This window comes from Aspergillus pseudoviridinutans (assembly GCF_018340605.1).
Source record: "Aspergillus pseudoviridinutans IFM 55266 DNA, scaffold_2, whole genome shotgun sequence".
Taxonomy (NCBI): Eukaryota; Fungi; Ascomycota; class Eurotiomycetes; order Eurotiales; family Aspergillaceae; genus Aspergillus; species Aspergillus pseudoviridinutans.
Window position 1 is genome coordinate 4,406,679 of NW_025091282.1, and position 18,685 is coordinate 4,425,363.

The 18,685-nt window shown below is 49.7% G+C and overlaps 7 protein-coding genes across 7 annotated transcripts; 3 read left to right on the forward strand and 4 right to left on the reverse strand.

Annotated features, from left to right (window-relative positions):
- Nucleotides 1–202: 202 nt before the first annotated feature.
- Asppvi_003598 (F-box protein) lies at nt 203–2,329 on the forward strand (the record flags this gene model as incomplete). The annotated part of the gene is made up of 1 exon (XM_043299559.1): nt 203–2,329. The coding sequence occupies one exon, from the start codon at nt 203–205 to the stop codon at nt 2,327–2,329; it is 2,127 nt and encodes a 708-aa protein (XP_043155494.1).
- Nucleotides 2,330–3,426: 1,097 nt separating this feature from the next.
- Asppvi_003599 (3-deoxy-7-phosphoheptulonate synthase) lies at nt 3,427–4,745 on the reverse strand (the record flags this gene model as incomplete). Its single annotated transcript, XM_043299560.1, has 4 exons — nt 3,427–3,587; nt 3,645–4,550; nt 4,617–4,671; nt 4,740–4,745. The coding sequence occupies 4 exons, from the start codon at nt 4,743–4,745 to the stop codon at nt 3,427–3,429; spliced, it is 1,128 nt and encodes a 375-aa protein (XP_043155495.1).
- A 642-nt stretch (nt 4,746–5,387) lies between these two features.
- Nucleotides 5,388–9,752, reverse strand: Asppvi_003600 (uncharacterized protein; the record flags this gene model as incomplete). The annotated part of the gene is made up of 6 exons (XM_043299561.1): nt 5,388–5,627; nt 5,687–8,975; nt 9,031–9,116; nt 9,167–9,322; nt 9,380–9,584; nt 9,637–9,752. The coding sequence occupies 6 exons, from the start codon at nt 9,750–9,752 to the stop codon at nt 5,388–5,390; spliced, it is 4,092 nt and encodes a 1,363-aa protein (XP_043155496.1).
- A 1,440-nt stretch (nt 9,753–11,192) lies between these two features.
- On the forward strand, nt 11,193–12,382 carry Asppvi_003601 (NAD(P)H-quinone oxidoreductase; the record flags this gene model as incomplete). The annotated part of the gene is made up of 4 exons (XM_043299562.1): nt 11,193–11,223; nt 11,286–11,552; nt 11,608–11,699; nt 11,756–12,382. 4 exons carry the CDS (start codon nt 11,193–11,195, stop codon nt 12,380–12,382), a joined length of 1,017 nt encoding a protein of 338 aa, XP_043155497.1.
- A 358-nt stretch (nt 12,383–12,740) lies between these two features.
- Nucleotides 12,741–13,910, forward strand: Asppvi_003602 (uncharacterized protein; the record flags this gene model as incomplete). The annotated part of the gene is made up of 1 exon (XM_043299563.1): nt 12,741–13,910. The coding sequence occupies one exon, from the start codon at nt 12,741–12,743 to the stop codon at nt 13,908–13,910; it is 1,170 nt and encodes a 389-aa protein (XP_043155498.1).
- Nucleotides 13,911–14,393: 483 nt separating this feature from the next.
- On the reverse strand, nt 14,394–15,717 carry Asppvi_003603 (ubiquinol--cytochrome-c reductase catalytic subunit CYT1; the record flags this gene model as incomplete). The annotated part of the gene is made up of 5 exons (XM_043299564.1): nt 14,394–14,659; nt 14,712–15,109; nt 15,187–15,249; nt 15,373–15,530; nt 15,643–15,717. 5 exons carry the CDS (start codon nt 15,715–15,717, stop codon nt 14,394–14,396), a joined length of 960 nt encoding a protein of 319 aa, XP_043155499.1.
- A 465-nt stretch (nt 15,718–16,182) lies between these two features.
- On the reverse strand, nt 16,183–17,924 carry Asppvi_003604 (putative pachytene checkpoint component Pch2; the record flags this gene model as incomplete). Its single annotated transcript, XM_043299565.1, has 8 exons — nt 16,183–16,329; nt 16,391–16,687; nt 16,739–17,090; nt 17,139–17,235; nt 17,290–17,345; nt 17,400–17,655; nt 17,705–17,780; nt 17,841–17,924. The coding sequence occupies 8 exons, from the start codon at nt 17,922–17,924 to the stop codon at nt 16,183–16,185; spliced, it is 1,365 nt and encodes a 454-aa protein (XP_043155500.1).
- Between the last annotated feature and the right edge of the window lie 761 nt (nt 17,925–18,685).

The window sequence follows — 18,685 nt, forward strand, 5'->3', positions numbered from 1 at the left end:
ACATCTGATATCAGCAATTGAATTGCGATCAACCAAAAACTACCGACGACTCCAAGTCCGGAGTCATTAGAAGTCAGTCCGGGGCTCCAGCGCTCCATCGCATCAATCGCACGTCCGCTGCTGGGATCACAATCAGAGAGAACGGTCTATCGCACGCCTCCAAGCTTAGCCGCTGCAGAAACTGTATGTGAGTCTAGGCAAAATGGCGTCAACAATCCTCTCCCGGCCTGCAGCAAACATCACGCCGCCAGAGATCCTGCTGCAAATCTTTTATTTGCTTAGTCCACGAGATTTTGACAATGCTCGGCGGACGTGCTCTCAATGGATGCGTGTGAGCCTCGATAAGGACTTGCTGGAGAGCATGCTCAAGCGGGCAGGCTGGTGGGACGCCTGGAAACAGGACTGCCACAATTACCGCGTTGATTCTTCTGCAAGTGAGCAGAGTCTGGTGTGGAGAATGAGCAGGAGATTTGCTACCGAATGTATCTTGTCTGGTCGCAAGTCTAATGTGGAACGAGCTGGCTTTTTGACAACAGGGGTCGTTGATTTCTCTCGACTTTCTCAAGGACAGTCTCTCCTGAAACAACGGGTTTCTGCTCTCCATGCAGCTGCTGGCACTGTCATGGACCTTGGTTCGAAACCTCTGGCCACGTCTAAATTTCATGTCAGTCATTGTGCCAACTATCTACTTGTTACCTCTGGCCGCATGATATACGTTTATCATCTACTCTCGCGGAAATCTGGAAGCGTCGTGTCCACAACAATGGATGCTTTGATGGATTTGGACATTGCTCCAGTTACAAGCATCATCTGTCCGGTTGAGGTGATATCAGCTAGTATCGACACCAGTACTCCGAAGATCGTGATTGCGGCATTGCTACGTGACCGTTTGGGATTTGTTTGTGACTTGAATGCACCGAACGAGCGTTCCTCCACGCGACCAGAAGCCATGCAATCCCTGGATCCATCATTTATCCATTATTTCCGCAATATCTGCTCCCCAGAAGATCCTCCGCGCAGTGTCTCGATTTGTCCGGGCCGTCGATGCGTTGCTTTTGGCTCTGGTTCTGGCATCGAGCTGCATTGGATTGACGAGAAGACAGAACAGAATCAGAGAAAGGGGTTTCCCATGTCGCAGCCATCGGAGATATTACACTTCCTTCCCCATCGGCCGGAAACACCCATGGAAATGCGGCTCATCTCATCGCTGGCTGGGCCAGGGATGCCGGGTTGTGAATGCCACAAAGCATCGTACGGGGAAGGGCGTACCCCTTGTCAGTTTCACCTTTTGACTGACGTACAATCACTCACTCGATGGACTCCTTCAAACAACAACAGTCTGAGTGTAGTGAGAGCAACCCATTGTCATCATTACCGAGCTATCCCGATCAACGATGGATTGCATATTTTGTTCATTGAGCCTCGCACAGGTCTACTCTGTATCGGCTCTGACGCGCCTATTGGTGGACCGACAAGCTTAACACGGGCACTTGTCTGTGTGCCGCCGTTTGAGAAGGATTCCTTGAATGTTTCTAAGGATGATTTGGCTCCTACAGTCTTCGCGTCAGGATGGAATCTGGATTGGGGATTGCGTGTGGTCGCTGCCTATGGCGATCGGATCGTACTATATTCGGTGCCTGTAGATGTTTATAACGTCATCCGGAAAGAGCGTGAGAGACAAGGAGACGGTGTCATGGGAGACAGTGATCTAGCAAGGGATTTTTTCCTCGACAATTTGCGGCCCGGCAAGCGACGGGAAAGTCTTGTGCAAGACCAGAGCGGCGACTGGGAGTTCCTTCTCAGTGTCAGCTGGCGACCGACAGTGATGATGTGGCCATTTAAGATCTATGGCAAGGAGATTGCACGTATGGAAAACGTGGTTGAACTGGCTCTTCAGTCTGCCTGTGGAGGTGCGCGAGTCTGGGCCTTTGGTGCTAACGGTGAAACAAACATTATCGACATTGACACCTTCAGCTCGAGCAATCAACAGAGTTCCAGCATTCCTTGCAAGTCAGTAACCATCGGTGCTGATGGCAATATCGCCTCGGCTCAATGGGTGGACAGGACCGACTCTGGGTTGTTGACGTCACAATCCTCGCGCAAGCGCAAATCATCGGATTCTCGGGAGGACTTTGGAGGTCAGCAGTCTGCCATCTGTCGTCTACCACGTTTCTTGCATGAGGGATACGTTCCTACGAACAATGTTCTACCCCCAGCGTTTCTCGGCCCTGCTGCACGCCGCCCATCCTTTGCCGCGTGCATTGTGGATTTCAAGATCCCCGAGCTGGGCCAGCGCGATAATACCTGGGTGGACGGTGCTTGTGCGTGAGGAGTGACTTAGAAGAGCGTTCGGTGGTGGATTGATTTCATTTACTTGTGGAAACCACATAGCGCGGCGCATACATTTGGTCCATGATCTATACCCGTCTATAGCACTCGATTTCATTCTTAGGGGTTTCCAATACTTTGATGTTCATAAGTACGTTAATAATAAAGCCCTTCGAAACTCAAACGACCAAATGCTCCTAGAGTTCATCTCGATCCACGTCATCTCTGTTTCTTTCCGCTGTTTGTCGCAATGAATAATCAATGTAGGATGCTCTAGCGGCGCGGTCTGGGAGAACTATAATCACTCTTTTGTGATACAGTCGTGGCATCACTCTCCGCGAGAATTCTGCCTTCTGTGCTCCATAATTAACTACCTTACTACAATGGCCATATGGATCCTCAACTTGCCTCCAATGAGGAAGAATACTGACAATGTGCCATATCTTTGATAATCTCAAGCCTGGCGGGAGCTGCGTCGGCATCTTCCCTGATGCCAATCAGAAGGCGCGCAGCAATCGGCATCCGAATGGTCGGAGCCCGACTTTTTCAACCGGTCCAAAGAAGCCATGAATGTGAAGACGGTCTTGCGTGCCCTGGTCCCAATGTCGTTTGACTACTACGTTACGGAGACCTGGCTGCATGAAAGAAGGTCCAGAGCAGTTGGCTTTCCTGGTGTTCAATGGATAGCTCCAGTCGATCCTCGATATCGGGCTTGGATGCTCAGATGACCTCTGTGGACTGATAGGAGTGATAGCAGATAGAACGTCAAGAACAATTTCATTCCTGTACTCTGCACCGGACATGATTCGAAGTCGAACGATCACATAACCACGCCATGAAAGTTTGAGACAGCTGATAGCCCACACCAGAAGCTCTCGACGTAGCTAGCGTTGATCTTATTTCAGAAGGGACGAAGAGAAAAGAAGGCATCATAGCGCCAATTGAATTAAATATCTCAAGTATGTAAACCCGAAACAGACCTTGTGGGCAACGCTATTTTCACCGAGTATCGCCCGCATCGATGTATCTAATGCTTTTATTGAAAGTGACAATGAGATCCAATGAGAAAACGAAATAGACAAAAGGTCATAAATTTAGTTAAGAAGCTCCGTTGGTGGCGAGCTTTTCTCTCCGGGCACGCACGGCCTGTGCGAGAGTTTCGAGGACAGCTTCCGAGTCCTCCCAATTGATGCAAGCATCTGTGATACTGACGCCGTACTTGAGACCAGCCTTTCCCTCAGGAGGAACCTTTTGGTTACCTAATTGCGAGTTAGTTAACTGGAATCAAGTCTCACACCATGTGAACGGAAGCTTACCCTCATTGATATTGCTTTCGATCATGACACCCATAATCGCGGTCTCTCCCGCAGCAATCTGCTCGGCCAAAACGGCAGCAACCTTGGGTTGATTCTTGTGGTTCTTCTGCGAGTTGCCATGGCTGCAGTCGACCATGAGACGTGGAGGCAGACCCTTTGAGGTCAACTTAGACTTAGCTTCGGCGATGCTCTCAGCGTCGTAGTTGGGGCCCTTCTTTCCACCACGGAGGATGACGAAGCAGTCGGGATTGCCCACGGTCCCAACAATGGCGGCAACACCAGGCTTTGTGACGGAAAGGAAGTGATGAGGGTGCTTGACAGACCCAATGGCATCCACAGCAACGTCTAACGAGCCATCGGTACCGTTCTTGAAACCGACGGGGAAAGAAAGACCCGAGGCCAATTCACGGTGGACCTGCGACTCGGTTGTCCGTGCGCCAACCGCACCCACAGAGAGACAATCGGCAAGGAACTGAGGAGAAATGGTATCCAGCATCTCACTGGCGATGGGCATACCCTTGTTGGTCAAGTCGACAAAAAGCTGGCGCGAGGTGCGCAGACCCTTGTTGATCTTGAAGCTGTTGTCGATATCGGGATCGTTGATGAGACCCTTCCATCCAACTGTTGTGCGGGGCTTCTCGAGGTAGGCACGCATCACGATCAGCAATTCGTCATTGTATTTCTCCTTCATCTTCACAAGGCGATCGCAGTACTCGAGCGCCATGTCGGGGTCGTGAATCGAGCATGGCCCGATAACGACCAGCAAACGCTGCTTGTCGGTATCTGTGCCATGGACAATCGCAATAGCCTCTCGACGAGCTTGCAGTACTGTTTGCCTGGACTTATCTGTCATGGCGATTTCATGTTGTAGAAGGTTAGGAGGTGTGAGGGGGTTGTATCCTCGAACTATTCATTTGCGAGAAAGCTCGTCAGTGAAGGTCGTTATGGAGATTGGAGCAAAGAGGAACATACTCCGCGAATCTTCGAGGTGGTCATTGTTCCCTACGTTAGGGTTTTCGATGAAGAACTATAAAGCTTGAATGAGCTTCCTCGTTACATAGGAGACAACAACTTTGGCTGGGAACTTCGACTCACAGACATGGCGGGTGGCGGGGTAAAAGTAAGCGTCTCACACTGATAATGATGATTAACAGAGGGGTAGAAGGAAGGATAGAGGGATGGAACAGTCCGAGTCGACCGTAAATTATTTGAGACGTGAATTGAGAGAAACAGAAAACCGCCTCAATAATTTTCAAGACCAGCTTAATCCCCGAATTTTACTATGACTCAAAAAATTTCCAAGTCTTCTGGTGCCCTTGCTTGTCCTGCTGCGACTTCGGCCACCGATCGCCCAGGCACGTGACTTCGGTGAGTCAAGGGATCCATGCCTGCGCTCTTGCGCTCTTGAATATTCGGTCTTGCATTCGTCTCTTTCACATTTGCTGTTTCTCTCGGACGTAGATAGTTAGATACAACCTCTCAAGGACCACCTTTGAAGTCCTCCGTACTGTACATCACATATTTGTCTTCCTGCAATATTTTATCACACAGAACAACGGCAATATACGTAGCACATGGTGCTAAGAGGATCATTGGCCTGAACCATCGACGTCCGCTACGGTCAATGATATGACCCTTTCATCGCTTTGATCCAAGTCTGGTCCCTGCGAGGTGCCATCATTATGCAAGCTGTGTGAGAAACTGATCATGAGTCCTTTAGGACCTTTTTTCAACGTTAGACGATTAATCTTCCTCACTGAGATCCATCAGTAAACGCTTCTCATGTTCCTGAAGTCCATGGATCAACTCCTGGCAAAGATCTGAGTGATGGCTTTTGATCGCTTTTATATGCTGTTTACATAGCTTGATCCGCTCTTCTTGCCTCTTGACAAGTTGGTCTAACACTCGGTTGTATTGCTGGCGGTACGAGTTCAGGAATTTGTTGATAGCCGCCCTTTCCTTGTTGAGTCCGTGCAGTAGGTGCTTTGCGCTGCATTAGCAATAACACGGCCATCGTGCATTGTGTAACGACATTAACATACCTTGTTTGTAATCAGTAGCATATCGCGGGCGCTGTCATGCAGTGACTGCAATGATGACGCTAACTGACCAGGCAACTCCTCGCTGCTTGCACTCGTTTCAGTCGGATCACAGCTGGAATCAACGAAGCACCCTTCTTCCTTGGATGAAAATTGCGTCGCTCCATCGCCTTCTGCATTCGACCTGTCCAACCTTCTCGGTGACTTTTTGGGTGGCTTCGATGAAAACCGCATTGTGAACTCCTTTCCTGATGCGGTTACGAGTTTTGACGTGATCAGCCCTTCTCTGCCACCAGTCACAGGAGATTTCTCAGAAACTTCCTCATTAGTTGCTGTTTCGCAGATTCTGGGAACATATCTGTCTCGATGAGCATCCATCTTTGTACGAAAGGAAGAGACCTCTGGTGTCTCGAGGGGGATTTCTTCTTCTGGTTGCTCATCAAAATCCGCTTCGTATCCAGATTCACTAAATCCTTGTGAAATTAAACTCATGCCTGCCCGCATTAGTTCTCCAGGTCCTTGAGCAAAGTCGAGGTTTGTGTGGGTAGAACATTGGGATCCAGCAGTGTGTTGTGAGACCAGCCGGGGACTCCCATTGTTGTCGACTATGGTCTTCCTGGGGGTGAGCCTCGGAACGATCTTAACACGAGAGAATATCTTTGGGCTGCCTAGATCTGACAGATCTCCCTCTTCGGGTTCCTGTCTCTGGCGGATTGACTTGAGACTGTGATAGCCAGCCGTGACCCTTTCGCTTTCTCCAGTCGAAGTCAGCGCTCCGCCAATTTCGAGGTCTGCGTTCCTCAAAGCATATAAGCCAGGTTCGCTTTTCCCTGGGTCACAACTCTCGTGAGATTGACATTCAATCTTATCCGCCTGGCTTCCTGCTTCACCGCTTGTCGCCACTGAGAGCTTTTTTTGTGCTCTCTTCTTTCGCGATGCATTCTCTTTCTCGGTTTCACCAGTCCTCCTTTTCCTTCTTGTTTGCCTCGTTGATGAAATCTTCTGCATACTCCCAGGATATTCCTGACTAGTGTGTTCCTCCGCTACTGCTGGCTCGGCATCTGAAGAGAGATATGTCGTTCGGACCGTCCGAGACACTAAGGCCTCCTGGGGCTGTAACTTGACCGCGCGCTTTTCGGAATCTTCATGCTGTAATGCAAAAGTGCCCATTGAGTGGCTTTCAACGTCTTCTTTGTCTAATGAGCCAATAACTCCGCCAGGTATAGTCGCATCTTCCTTCCTCTCGTCTCCAGCGAGAGAGGAAATGCAACCATCATGAATGGCGGAAGCCAACTTTTCACCCATGACTCTTCCTCTACCTCCAAGCTCACTCTTTTTGAATCTGGGATAGGTAATAATCTGTGTCTCTTCACAGTCGGAAGTTGCCTTCTGAATTCGCGGATCGGACGTTTGGCTTACATGTTGATCGCCTGTGGCCCCGAACGGCTCCAAAATGAGCGGGCAGCCTATTTCCTGTGCCTGATCCATCAGGAACGCAATGCTTTGCTCAACACCCGATACCTCCGTTACTGCAACCAGTGCAGCCTCCGGTGCCTCGTCGGTAAGGCTTTCAGAGTGTCTGTGAGGGCCCCCTTCAACACTGTTGTCCTTAGCCGCTCTATCCGCCTTGGTGCGACTTCCTTTCGAGGTTTCGCTGTCAGCGTTCATCTCAGACATGTTGGTTACATCAACCGTGCCTTCCGGCTTTGATGGTTGGGCCAGGTTACTTTCTTCGATCTCATGCCGGCCGTCTCTATTGTCCAGACCCCCTTTTCTGGACGTCTTTCTGCGCTTGCTGGACGATGTCTTGCCCTTCGATTTTCTTTTGGTCCCTTTTCTGGACGCCTGATCAAAAATAGATTTCTCTCCGGGCGGAGGAGACGAAATTGAAGTGACATCAATACTTTTCTGACCTTCGAGCTGTTCACGCTCGTCGCTTGGTCGTAGATCTTCGTCCCAGTCAACAGAAGCTCTTGCATGAGTGTAGATCTTCCTTGTAGAGTGCCGCATAGGAAAGATCAGGGATTCCTGAGTGTCAGGCATTAGGCCTGTAGCATTTTTACTACTTATTAATTTTTTCGTTTGCTGGTGCCTTCTGGAGCGCAGTCTACTCTTTTGCGCGGGTAGCCAGCCAGCATCTTTTTCTCCAGGCACCTGAGAATGGCTGGTGCGGTCATGTGGCGGACTCTTCTTCCATGTGCCAGTATCGATCTCTGCGAGGGCGCAGTCAAAGAGCCCTTTATGCAGCTTCTCTGCTGAATTGTCAGAATACTCCCTAGGGCTTAGCCGATTTCCACACTCTTCTACCATACTCCGTCCTGGTGACTTCCGTTTAAATGCCACAGGTGAACTCTCACAACCATGCTGCTTCGAAACAATATGGCTGGAACTAATGGGATGCAGAGTCTGGAGGCTATCTCCCATGACAGAGGTGCCGCGCGCCGATTCGGATTGTTGAGACAAGACGCTACGATCATGGCGACTGCCGGACGTCGCTTGTGATTCACAGGGCTTATTTTCAGGCTGATTCCCATCCGATCCAAAGCAAGACACGGGGCGTTGCTCTTCATTTTCGAATAGTGTCTGGCTATGGTCAAATGACTGGCTGGCATCATCGTAAGTATCGAGCGATATTATGATGGATGATGACATCCGGGTCAGCGTGCTCAATTCTGTGCTTTGCCTTTTCATCTGCTTGCCATTTGTTTCAATTGCCGTATGCAGATCCGCCAAATCATGATGCGATGATATACTGAGTGTTGATTCTCCCGAGATTTGTCTCTTTCCATTTACTGATAGCGAAGCGTCCACATCAAATTGTAAAATCAAGCGGGACGTCCTGCCATCTATGTATTGCCCTGATGTGCGCATAGGCTCTAGAGTAGAGCGCATCGAGATATCGATGAATTGGCAGAGCTTTCCGGATGGGCGAGTCATATCGAGTATGAATATCAGAGACTCCGGGCTCATTGAGCCGAGGAGCTCCGACCCTAGTGCTAATGTCCTGTTCTCGCCATTTCTCGATAGGACAAAGTCGCAGGATGGCACAAGAATAGTGCATTTCTCAGGTTCCCGCTGTATACGCTGCGCTTCGCACTCGTAATGGTGGAAGAACTTGATCGGTTCCTCTGGGAAAGCGACCATGCTCTTGGAAAGCATACCCAGCAATTTAAAGTCGTGCGCATGCCCAAGTCGCTCGACGTCTTTCTGGGAAAGGTGAAGCGTCTGCATAAAAGCGCCCGCGAGGAACCTTGTCACAGCATCATTTCCGTATAATATGATCGAGATAAGTCTATAGAGCCTAGGAGTTAGAAAGACCAAGAGTACATGAGGACTTTTGCGCTTACTGAGTTATATCCTCATCTTGGATTTCAAAGGGCAGATTCCTAACATCCTTAGTCCCAGGCCATATTTCCACAAGAAATTTGCCCGCCTGGGAAAAAAATCAGTACTTGCTCAAGCAGTCAGTCAGTGATAACAGACCAGTCGGCGAATGTGCTTGTTTCGCCTTTCATCTATGAATAAGCCATATAACGTCTGAATCAGTTTGCGTTGAACGAGCTGCAGCTGATTCCGAAAACGAAGAAGTGTCACTTCGGATTTTTTCCGTTTTGTCTCGACGACATAGTTCGATTCGTCCTGCAGAGATCAGCTTCGTCGTGCTCCTCATCGACTCAAAGGCACAGGTAAACCGACAAGCAAGAGATTCAGCCCGGTTTCCTGCTCGGACTCAACGTCCAAATTGAGAAGTAAATATGCTAGACAACGCACGGAGGTCGTGTTCAACGATTGCACTATATCTGCTTCGTATCTGTGTAAAACGTCAATGACCTTCTGAAGATGCTGTGCGCGAATAGGCGTTTCGATGCGTAGAAAAGCGTCGATCAAGTAACTAGGAACACTGCACGAGGTCAGCTCAGCAGAAATACATCCATCCTGGCTCGAAGACTGACAGGAATTCCTTGTCCTTTGCCTCCCCGGTGAAAATGCGCTCTAGTCTTATCGCCAATTCCGTAAAGTCAGCCAGTTGTTCGTCTGTCAGAACTGCCTCTGGCGATGAAGAAGGCATCTCGTAACTTTAGGCATGACTTTGATGCCCAGATCCAGTTCTCGATGTCAATTTATTACAGACAGAATAAAAGTGAATGGATGAGGAGAGAAGCAGGTATGTCCCGTCACATGATGGAGCTTCACTTGAGGATCTTCTGCACTCGCTTGACCAGAATGAGCTCTTCGAACAATCAGTCCCTCTGACTCTCGTATGGCTTGATATTTTCTTCTTAACCAATAAATATATTTGTTCCTTGGGTGCAGATTATTGCGTATTACCAGGTAAACCGAGCTACAGAAACGTATATAGTTGGCTGGGAATCAGCTTAACTTGATAAATAACGTCTTCAGGTACAGAAAGTTCAAGTCACATCTCGCACACAATGAACAATGATCCAATCTGCCCTTGACTATCCGGCGTGTCAAAGATATACGGCGTTGGCCAATCCCAGGAAGGATGGCCTTTCCATGAGTCTTCATCCCTAGACACAGGCCTTGCTTTGGGATCTAGACGAAAAACCGCAAGTGAGCGGACATGCTGGTTTAAGATGCTGATATCTCATATACCAAGCTTCTGAGCAGCGAGAGGCGTTCACAGAATGCGAACATACGAGGGAAACCCCTTAAGCACAAGGGTATTGAAATATGGGATTCAGCAACAGTATCCGCTGAAGAGGCCACTTGGGATGGCACTGGAAACGTACTCAAATGTAAGTAAGAATCAGCAAATTGCTTGTTTATATCTTGGACGAGAGTAGTAATGCGGTTGACAACTACGACTTGCAAACAAAGAGGTTATGAAGTCTTACTTATATGACGTGTTTTCTCTAAGCGAGGCAAAATCTTCTGATCCTCGCAGTGTGCGAAGCTCAAAAGTGAGTAGAGAAGTGTCTAGAAGGCATAATTCTCATGAAGCATATACCTGGAATATTCCAACCCTTCCAACAAGCTTTAGGCAAGTTCTCGTGATGTTGGGTTCACCGTGAACCCGACCCATTGAGCGACTGTATCTTTTCGCTTAACCAAAAACTGGTAATGTCAACTCAAATGGCAGAACCGAAATTGGCAACATCCTCGGTCGTTGGACAGCCGAAATGCTTGGTTGATGTTTGATAAGCGGTGGCTTTAATGGATTTCTGTGTCGCTTCGGTGAATCGCCTTGGTGCCATCAATCCGACCAATAGATTCTACTCCTATGGGGACTCGCAGTAAGACCACAAGCTTCCATCTTTGTTAGACGACGCACCAACCAATGACGACAGTGGGGTGATTGCGGGTGCATGATTATCAATCACGTAGAGCATAGTGTCTCGTTGAGCTAGATTTAAAGACGCACTTTATACCTCTATTGCAGCCCGACCCTAGTTTTGCGATCAATTGGTCAAGAAGGCTTATTTGAACTTTCAGAAATCCGAATCTCGGTCAAATATTCGCTGGTCCGATACCACTGTTTCGAGAAATGGCGGGAACAAGTACCATGAAAGCAGTCGGTTAGTCCTCGTCTTGTCCGCTTTTGAATCTGATCTACAAGTGGTTATTGACAGAAAATTAGCTGTGAAAGGCGGCACAGGTCCAGCTGATGCCCTCTACATTGATGACATCCCGGTTCCGCCTATCAGTGGCAACCAGGCGCTCGTGAAGATCAAAGCATTCGGCTTGAACCGAATGGATCTTATTCAGCGTGAGGGCCAGTATCCGCTTCCGCCCCAGGCGCCGGAGACCTTGGGAGTGGAATTCTCAGGGACTATCGAGGACCTGGGACCAGATGCCAATGGGGACTTCAAAGTTGGAGATGAGGTCTTCGGCCTGGCTTATGGAGGTCAGCTCATGAAGCCTGTTATTCGCCTTACTATAGCTGACGATTTGTTGCACAGGGGCTTATGCTCAGTACATTGCCGTGTCTACTAATATGCTCATTCACAAGCCTGCGGAATTATCTTGGGAGGAAGCTGCGGGCATTCCGGAGGTAAGTTCTACACGATCCCGGCCCTTTCGAGTGACCCCATCTAACGCCATTAATAGACATGGATCACAGCCACTCAGGCGCTTTATCTCGTTGGTGAGTACAAGCCGGGTCAGTCTGTCCTGTGGCATGCAGGCGCTTCTTCAGTCTCCATCGCCGGTATCCAGCTTGCAAAGGCAGATGGAGCTAAGGCCATTTACGTAACCGCTGGCTCCGATGAAAAGATAGACTTTTGCGTCAAGAAGCTCGGTGCGACTGCTGGATTCAATTATCACACTCAGGACTGGTCTGCTGAGATCCAGAAAGCTACCAACGGAGAGGGCGTGAACATCATCGTCGATTTCATTGGTGCCAATTACTTCCAAGGAAACCTGGATGCAGCTGCGAAAGACGGTCGCATTGTCAATCTTGCTGTTATGGGTGGTGTGAAGCTACCTGAAGGTGTAAACATTGCTCCATTTCTTCGCAAGAGGCTTCGATTTGAGGGCAGCACTCTGAGGAGCAGAGATGAGCAATACCAGAAGAAGCTACGGGATACCCTTGTGGAGCATGCTTTACCCAAGTTCAAGGATGGAAGCTTCAAGGTGTTTGTGGAGAAGGTCCTTCCGATGGAGCAAATAATCGATGCACATAAGTTGATGGAAAGCAATCAGACCAAGGGAAAGATAATCTGTACTGTGTCATAGAAAGCTTAGCCAGGTGCCATCGCCAATTCAAACGTGTCAAGAATTCCTGCCTCAGCGTCGTGTTCGTGTTGCTGTAATTCTAGTGGTTGAAAGGCTAATATCCCCGACGGAGATTTGCCCACTCCGTGCCGAACGCGGCCTTTCCGGTTCCTCCGGATGCCGATGGTTCTTTGCAACTCTGAGACCTGTCTCTTGATTGCTCAGCAGGAATTGCCCTAGGCGTCGTAGCATACGTAAACTAACTAAGACCTTTAATAAGAGCCTCACTCGCTGTCGCAATCGTGGAATGAACTGACGCAATTAGCAACTAACAGGCCACAGAAACGAGGCTCTCTTAGCGCACTGTCCGTTAGCGAAAATGACCATACAACTTCCTACTTCGGACGCGGAAGCAGACCCTGGGGCTACTTCTCCCTCCAAGTTCAATGCCCTTCAAACATTCCGGCGACTATGGGAACTTGTCACCCCAGCTCTCCCCGAGGGTATCTCTTCCCGGGAGACCGATCGCTATCCTCCCAAGACTACCGTTCAGAGACGCCGACAATCCATCGCGGATCAGTCACTTGACAGAGACGAACACCTCGCTGAGAAGGTCATAAGCCACCAGATCGAGGAAGCTGTACCTCCCAAAGAGACCGTCCTGTACCTCGCCTATGGCTCGAACTTGTGTGCGAAGACTTTCCTAGGCCAGCGAGGAATCAAGCCTCTGTCTCAGATCAATGTCGTCGTTCCCAGCTTACAACTGACCTTCGACATGCCCGGGATTCCGTACATGGAGCCATGTTTTGCAGCAACCCGGCGCCGTGCCCACCCATCAAAAGAGATGCAGACAGGGAAAGTTGGAGACATCGAATGCCCGGCGGACGCGGATACGTCTGAGCAATCGACCCTCCTATCGGAAGACTCCACATCCATGCCTCTCGTCGGAGTTGTGTACGAAGTAACTATCACCGATTACGCCAAAATAATAGCAACGGAGGGTGGTGGTGGCGGATACAAGGACATCGTCGTGGATTGCTACCCCTTCCCGAAATCCCAGGGTCCGACCGACCCAATACCCGAACATCCTGAAACCAAGTCCTTCAAAGCTCACACTCTTCTGTCTCCAAATGAGGACCCAGATCCTTGTCACTTAACTGCAAAAGATTATCAGCTCCCCCCTCCATACAGGCGTCCCAAATCTTGCTACGCCCAGCCATCCGCTCGCTACCTCGGTCTGATCAACACCGGTGCGAGCGAACATGACCTCCCGCTTCCCTATCGGAAGTACCTCTTGCAGTTCCGGCCGTACCGTATCACGACCGTGCGTCAGACGTTCGGCAAAGCTATATTCGTTGCATCATGGCTGCCCCCTCTCCTTGTTATTATCTCACTTTCGAAACTGTTGGCCGGTCCCGATGGTCGCAGTCCGCCGTGGCTCGTGCGGGCGTCGAATATATTGTTTTCTGTAATGTGGAGCACGTATGACTACTTTTTTGCGCCCATATTCGGTGATGGGGAGCGAACTATAGAAGATACACGCTCATAAACAACGTGATTGCGCTGTCCATCAGGTTGGTCATTAGGTTCAACCTTGTATATAGCAATTGATAGGCCGGAGCAAATGCATGGACTAGTACATACACCCTGGCCCGTTCACGAAGCCACCCGTCTTTGGTCCCCAGTCTCCCAAATTAGCTTGCCCGCAGGGTAGATCTAAACACGGACACTGCACAGGTTATGTCTTGCAGAATTTGTATCTCGCAAAGCGCACGAAAAGAGGCTCTAACATGACAAAGGAGAATGAATTGACATCTTTGGATCTTCAAACGAGATTTTCAAAAGAAGAAATATCTAGGGTACAGATACAGGAGTCCTGAGTAACTTGTAACAAACAAACATGCAGTAGAAGCATAGACAAAAAACCGACGTATGAAGGACTGCCGACGACCAGAACCGGACGATTTTCTGGGCTCGCCATTCGCCATCTATGCCTTCACTTTTGGTATTTCATACATGTCCACTGCAGCATCTAGCGCCGGGGAATGGGAGGGCTGTACACGATCTTTCTCGTCTTGATGGGGGCCCACTTGTAACGCTTGACCCAGACGGACAGGGCAAACAGACCGGTCAGGATGACGAGGGCCTTGGCACCCATCTTCTTGCGGTCATCCATCTCAGGCTCCGCAGCCCAGTTGAGGAACTCAGTGACATCCTTGGCCATCTGGGAGGTGGTGGCAGGGGTGCCATCCTCGTACTCAACGACACCATCGAACAGGACACGGGCCATGGCAATACCTAAGATGGGAATTAGTCGAGAGTGAGATCAAGTGTGGTCACGAAAACATACCGGTGCCGGGGAAGTAAGGGTTGAAGTTCATGCCCTCGGCGACCTGAGCACCAGCTGGGGGCTCATCAGGGTAACCGGTCAGAAGGCTGAAAATGTAGTTGCAGCCACCGTGACGACCCTTGACGATCAAGCTGAGATCAGGGGGCAGAGCACCACCGTTGGCAGCACGAGCGGCCTCCTCGTTCTTGTAGGGAGGGGGGATGTAGTCAGAGAGCTTTCCGGGGCGCTTCTCGATCTCGCCTTGGTCGTTGGGCTCGGTGTCGTATTCGTGCTCTTCGGCGAAGGCCTTCATCTCGTCGACAGTGTGCATGACACCAACGAAAGAACGCCATGGCACACGGGTAAGAGAGTGGCAGGCGGCGCAGACCTCACGGTAGACCTGGAAACCACGGCGAAGACTGGAGAATATATGATGAGCAAACCGTTCTCGTCTTGAGCTAGAAGCGAATGTGGTTCCAAGTCAGGGCAAACTCACGCGGCGTGATCGAAGGTCTTGTTCCACTTTGCGTGCTCCCAAGGGTACTGGGTAGGATGCAATCTATAATTTCATATGTCAGCCTCCTCGCCATCCTGCAGTCGAAGATTGACAATCGGTATCGGAGCAACGGAAAAGGCCAACCAGGTGACCATTCGTCCAATTGATCGCAATCGGTTCACTCACCCCTCCTCAGCGGGTGTCATAGCAAAAGCTTCCTTTCCATAGAGGCTGTAGTACCACGCGGCGGATCCGATGGCGGCAGCGGTTGCGACGGACGCAGTGAGTGTGAGGTGGAAGGGGGAACTGGCGGCTTCGGCACCGGCTGTCGAGGAAGACGCACGCTGCATGAGTTGTTAGCAAACAATGCGTCTCGAGGTCTCCAAGTCCATTTCTCAGGCGATTGGCCTCATCGACTCCGTTTAATGGGCGTGAGGTGTCGGGGATAATGCGTACCGTAGCGGTCTTGCTCAACGACTGGCGGGCGATACCCCGGGAGGGCACGCTGCGCAAAACAGTACGTGCCAGCATACTGACGGTAATTGAAACCCTCCGAACAATAGGCTAAGAGGAAGGCACAATAGCCACAGACGGTGGAGAGAGGAGGGGAGGGGGGTGGGAATAGGCTCAGCGCACAGGAGGATGTGCTTTTGGAGATGAAGTTGAGGTTGTCGGACCGTCAAGTTTCTCTTGGGTTTGGAATTGGCTAAACCCTCGCTCTGATTGGCTGCCGCCCCGGCTCTAGCTGCCTTCGGTGAAAACCGCGAATTTTCGGAACAACAAATTTAAGTGATCAAGCCAGAGCTGTACCACAGCTATTCAGAAATAACACAGTCGTCTTCTTTTCAATCAGCATTATTCTACAATATTACAGTTACAATATCTGAAGGATACGTTTCATGTCGAATCGCAGTCAGTTAGTGGCACTCGAGGCTATCCGAACCCCCTCCGGTCCCGTAGTTTGCCGTACGGAGTAGTATGGAAGTGTGCGGTTCGTCACATGGCCTCAGTCTTGGCCTGGATTTCCGACGCTATGCACTTTTGCAATGCTTGAATCGCGGCTCGAATGTCACATCGGCTGCTGCTGCAATGAAGCACCAAAGATAGAGCCGGCAATCTTCTTATAGTACGGCCGCTCAGTCCCTATGAGATGTGTTATTAGGCGCCTGTCACACGGTCATTCAACTGGGGACGTCTCGCTCACCACACTGGCGGAAGCGGCATCCGCAAGCTGCTTGGGTATGGCGTTGGGGAAGATTTGATAGTTCAGAAGCATTTCTTCAAACATTGGTAGCAACAAGGACTCTGCAGGCTGCTCCACATATTGCAACGCCGTCTGTGGATCTTCCGGGTTGGCTTGAACAACGTCAAATGAGGCGCCCTCGATGAGCCCTCGCCGGCCTAGTTCTTCCAAACACTCTTTATAGATCCCATAGATGGTTCTGTTTGATAAGTGAGGGACGAACTGCTTGATATCGACGCGATCGAGGAAGGCCTGGTCCTGGAGGAACTTCAGTAAATCCCTCGACAAGGCTCTGCTTGATACACTTACCAAGGCTGTCATCAAATTGCTCGTACAGATCACGATAACATTGTGATGCTGCTTTAACCGGTCAAGGCCTGTGAGTAGGGCATTGACTGCTCGAACAGCATCAAAGGGCTCTTTGCTGCTCAGAGCGCGTTCCCTTCGGGCTGCCAGCGTTTCGATCTCGTCTACAAACACGCAGACGAAAGTATCATCTTCCTCCTCAAGCAGTAGCTCAATGCTCTCGAACGCTTTGCTAACCAACTTGCCACTTTCGCCGAAAAACTTGCTTCCGAGGGAGTGAGCGTTGATCTCAACCAGCTTACTCTGTGGGTAATGCTTTCCAAGGCGTATTGCAAGCTTCTGAGACAGGCCGCGGCTGATGCTGTCAGTCGACGATTATAACTTGATTTTTTGATTAACCTACCATAGGCTCGTTTTCCCTGTTCCCGGGGGACCCCAAAGGAGGATTAGCCTATTCCAATTGATTGTCCATTTATCAAGCTTCCGAGCAGAGAAGGACACTGAGTCCGTTAAATGACATTCCTAAAGATGCAGTATCAACGAAGATTACGCACCCATTCGAGTTATGGCGCGGAGTAGTGTTGACTGTAGAGGCTGGTCGTACTGCAGACTGCTCATATTTGTCAGTTCGTTGCCACTGCTTCATAAAAGAGGATCATCATACGACTCCCAGAGCCCATCCAATTCCGTGCTTGGTAATATGAAAACTTTGGTCTTTCCGGAATCCTCCACATTATCCGCTAATTCCTCCTGCAAGATATGTTGGTTTCTCTCTTGATCAAGTTGGATGCGAAGTTGATAGGCTTGGACGTCTAGTTCGACGTTTTGAAGATGGTATGCGCCAGACTCGAGATCACCGCCGGTACATTCGGTGACGAGTATCGACTCTAGAGCCTGTGCATGTGGCTCCTTCAGGCCCTCTAGGCTGGTATCAGACGCTGCTCCTTTTTTCTCTCATTCTAGACGTACCGAAGGATTTTATCTCCTGTCCCAGAGATAGAACAACAAAATTGTCAATCAACCACTGTGTGATCCCATCCCTGATCTGTGATTACTCTTGACTTAGAATCTCAACAAGTTGTCAGAAGTACAGGAAGCGCAGTACCAGATCTGTGCGGACAATGATGCCGTCACTATTGCTCTTGACGCGGGCTTCCACGTGGAGAACAGGCCGCTGAAGGACTTCCATCGAATATGGAGCACTAATAAGAGCACTCATTTGTTTTCTCGGCAAAAGATATGAGTCCTCTGTAACCTCCGACTGAAGGACGCAGCCAGAATAGCTGTCTGCCTTCGAAGGAAGATGGACTTGAGTGACGGAGCGGAATAGGTCTGAAGAAAACCAGTACAACGGAGCGTAGAGATGGGAATTGCTCAAGATGAAGCGCGAAGCTTTTGCAAGAGGCAGCAAGGTCCCCAGAATTATATCCAGCTCGATTACGTTCACAGCATCTGATAACCAATCTCTCCAGCGTAGCGAGCATTGGCATTGCGGCAGAGCTCTTCAAACTCGATGAAGGGAGAGTGACCTTCCTGAACTTTGAGGTCCAGCCGGACCACAAAGCTTTGGATCAGTAGTGTTAAGCAGCACTGCGTACAATCCAAGAGCCAGGTGTAGTACAGACTGCCGCAAAACAGCTTGTAGTATATCTTGCTTTGCTGAGCCCATCTATCACTTCTACAAAATGAATTGATATTTCATTCAAATAATTTGCTTCTCAAAAACCAATAGATGGTGTCTCTCTGATCGATGCCAGGTATTCCATATGTTCTTGCCGGGTTCTAGAGCTTTCAGTTATTCTTCATCTATAGAAACGTGCTGAAATGGCTCTGATGCCTGTGTTTGCAGAATATATCTCATCCTGTAAAGCCAAGACGAGCCTCATTTTCCATATAGTTCAAACGTTTCAGAAAAGGATCTGGTCACTGAATTAGTGTATCGCCTAAATT